Source organism: Apis dorsata, unplaced genomic scaffold, assembly GCF_000469605.1.
Source record: "Apis dorsata unplaced genomic scaffold, Apis dorsata 1.3 scaffold_207, whole genome shotgun sequence".
Taxonomy (NCBI): Eukaryota; Metazoa; Arthropoda; class Insecta; order Hymenoptera; family Apidae; genus Apis; species Apis dorsata.
Window position 1 is genome coordinate 382447 of NW_006263491.1, and position 2500 is coordinate 384946.

At 31.1% G+C, this 2500-nt stretch overlaps 1 protein-coding gene across 1 annotated transcript in view; it reads left to right on the forward strand.

Annotated features, from left to right (window-relative positions):
* LOC102674519 overlaps window positions 1-2500 on the forward strand; it is a 378471-nt gene that overhangs the window by 308398 nt on the left and 67573 nt on the right. The window contains exon 8 of the mRNA XM_031510137.1: window positions 1902-2199. Within this exon, the coding sequence (XP_031365997.1) occupies window positions 1902-2199 (298 nt within the window). The remainder of the gene's footprint in view (window positions 1-1901; window positions 2200-2500) is intronic.

A 2500-nucleotide genomic window follows, 5' to 3' on the forward strand; every position in this document is an offset into this window, starting at 1 on the left:
GCGGGTTGACTGCGAAATTTTTCGGAGATCGTCTCTTTTATACCACTCCTGATCTCTTCTTTCCTTTGCAGTCCTGTAGATCTGAAAACCATTCGAAACGTGGTCGAAATTGTTTAAAAGTTGTTCGTTAAAATTATGAGAAGGGAATTGATAAAATAAGAAGATAAAAAGGATTGAAAACGTTTAAGAAGTGAATGGAAACGCGTTAAATGATGAGGATAATTATATATTTAAAGGCAAGTATAATAATATGTTTGAAAAAATGTAAAAATTTTATTTTTTCGTTCTTTTGTCGTTATTATACAAGTCGAAGAATTTTATTTATTTTCTCGCCATTCATTTAAAGACAGAGACACAGTGTGGCGCTGGTGTCAACAAATTTAAGTTTGTTTGGAAGTCACGTGGCGCTAGTATCGCATCACTCTCTTCACTATTTTTTGTGAATAATTTGAAATAATTTTTAAATTTTATAATTATTCTTATAATATATATATATTCGTTTTCACAAAGGCTACATCTTTCTTTTCTTCTTTCTCTTCGAATTTAAATCTTATTTAAAGCACTGCTGAATATACGTGTGCTCCATTTAACAAAATAAAAATAAAAATTCTCGTTTAAATTAAATTAATCCAAAATAAGTGCAAGATTAAAAATTAATCAAAAATACATGAAAATGTCGAATGGATATTTATATATTATCCATGGTCATTAAATTCAGACGATCTCAATCGGATCGATAGGAAGATGTAAATGCTCGGGATCAGGGTAGAATCAGGATTCGTTTAAAGAATATACCGGGCGCGTCTTGAATATTATCACGATAATTCCGCTTCTTACCTCCCCGAGGCTCTTAGATTCCATCTACCTGCGACGATCGAGCTCGATCAAATGGAATTAAAGCAACGATTCGAAGGTCGATTACCCAATGTCCGCTCGTCCCATTCTCAAATATTCCATCGGTACCGGCTGAAACGAACCGTTTAAGTGACACGGATAAAAAAACGTGAGAGAGAAAGAGAGAGAGAGAGAAGGAAAAGCGAACGAACAATCAGAGAGGTTGAACAATCAGAAATCGCGAAGCCCTCTTATTCTAAATACGTTTTAAAAACGAAGGAGCAGCTCTGTCCAATTCGGTTCGATCAGTGGAGGCAGACTGAAATAGGATGGAAAGGTGATTAGTTTTGATAATGAAGAAATTTCGTCTTCTATCGCAAATAAAGGGCAGGTTAATATTTGACTTTGATTAAAAGATTCGTTCGATAATTTTTATTATAAAATTATTATTGTAAATTTGTTTTTGTTGAGTAATTTAAATATGTCATGCATGAACGTATTATAAAAATATTTATAAAATTGTTATATAAAGTAAAATAATATGGCATTAGACATTCTATAAATAAAATCATTTTGAAAATCTTATAGTTAAATATTAAATATAATTATCAATAAATTGTAATCAAAAATTAATAATATTGTAATCAAAAAACTTCTTCAATATTGATATTTGTATGATTTGTATTTTCAAATATTTGTTATTATTATTTATTATTTGTAAAAGTAACTAGCAGGTTTTATAATAAATTATTTTACATGTTCAAATGATAATAAAAAAACTTCTTTGCTAAGTCAATTTATTAATTTTTTATATTATTCATTTCTTCTAAATTAAATTTTATATTTAATATTAACTAAAAATCATCAATTTGATTTCTAATTTGAATAAAAACCACATCAAACTTTTGCCAACTTAACTCAATAGATAATTAAAATAATTAAAACTAGAGGAGTTCAGGAAATTTTCTCCATTATTAGAAAATAATCTATACAATAAACTAAATAATTAGAATCGAGTTTCTTGCACAAACAGAATTAAGTAAATCGAATTCTCTGCTTACTTACAGTGTCGCCACCTGGCCAGTGCCGATTCCCTAATTGGTTGACCGGCCATTCCAGCGGTGGATTGACATGGCACACCCTCGACCTCACCAGATCTTACACGTTCCATCCTCGGAACGCTTCCCTGCACGTGACCAGTTTGAACACCAGTTCCTCGAGATTCGAAAGCGGTTCTCTGGACGGCCAGTACGTTCCTGGACAAGAGGATCAAGATGTGAAGATCCTGTGCAACAGCATCAAGCAATCTAGCGTTGCTCAAGCGATGACGATGACCACGTTGGTCGCGCATTTCACGGTTGGCTGGTGAGTAAATTGTTTTTCTATTTGTTTTCGTAACAATTCGTAGAAAAAACTAATTAATTAACACATTTAATTTTCTCTTTTGCGTGCCATTCTTAAATATATCTAAATAATGTATATATATATGAACATCATTATATAATTAAACAATTCAACTTAACCAAATTCTTGGAATTTCCTTTTTACAATTATAACCTACAAAGATCATAAAAAAATATATATATATCGATTAACGTGTCGAAAGAATAACAACGCTTGCGTGTTTGTTTTTCGTTTGTCCAAGCCGATTGAAAAAAAAAAAAAA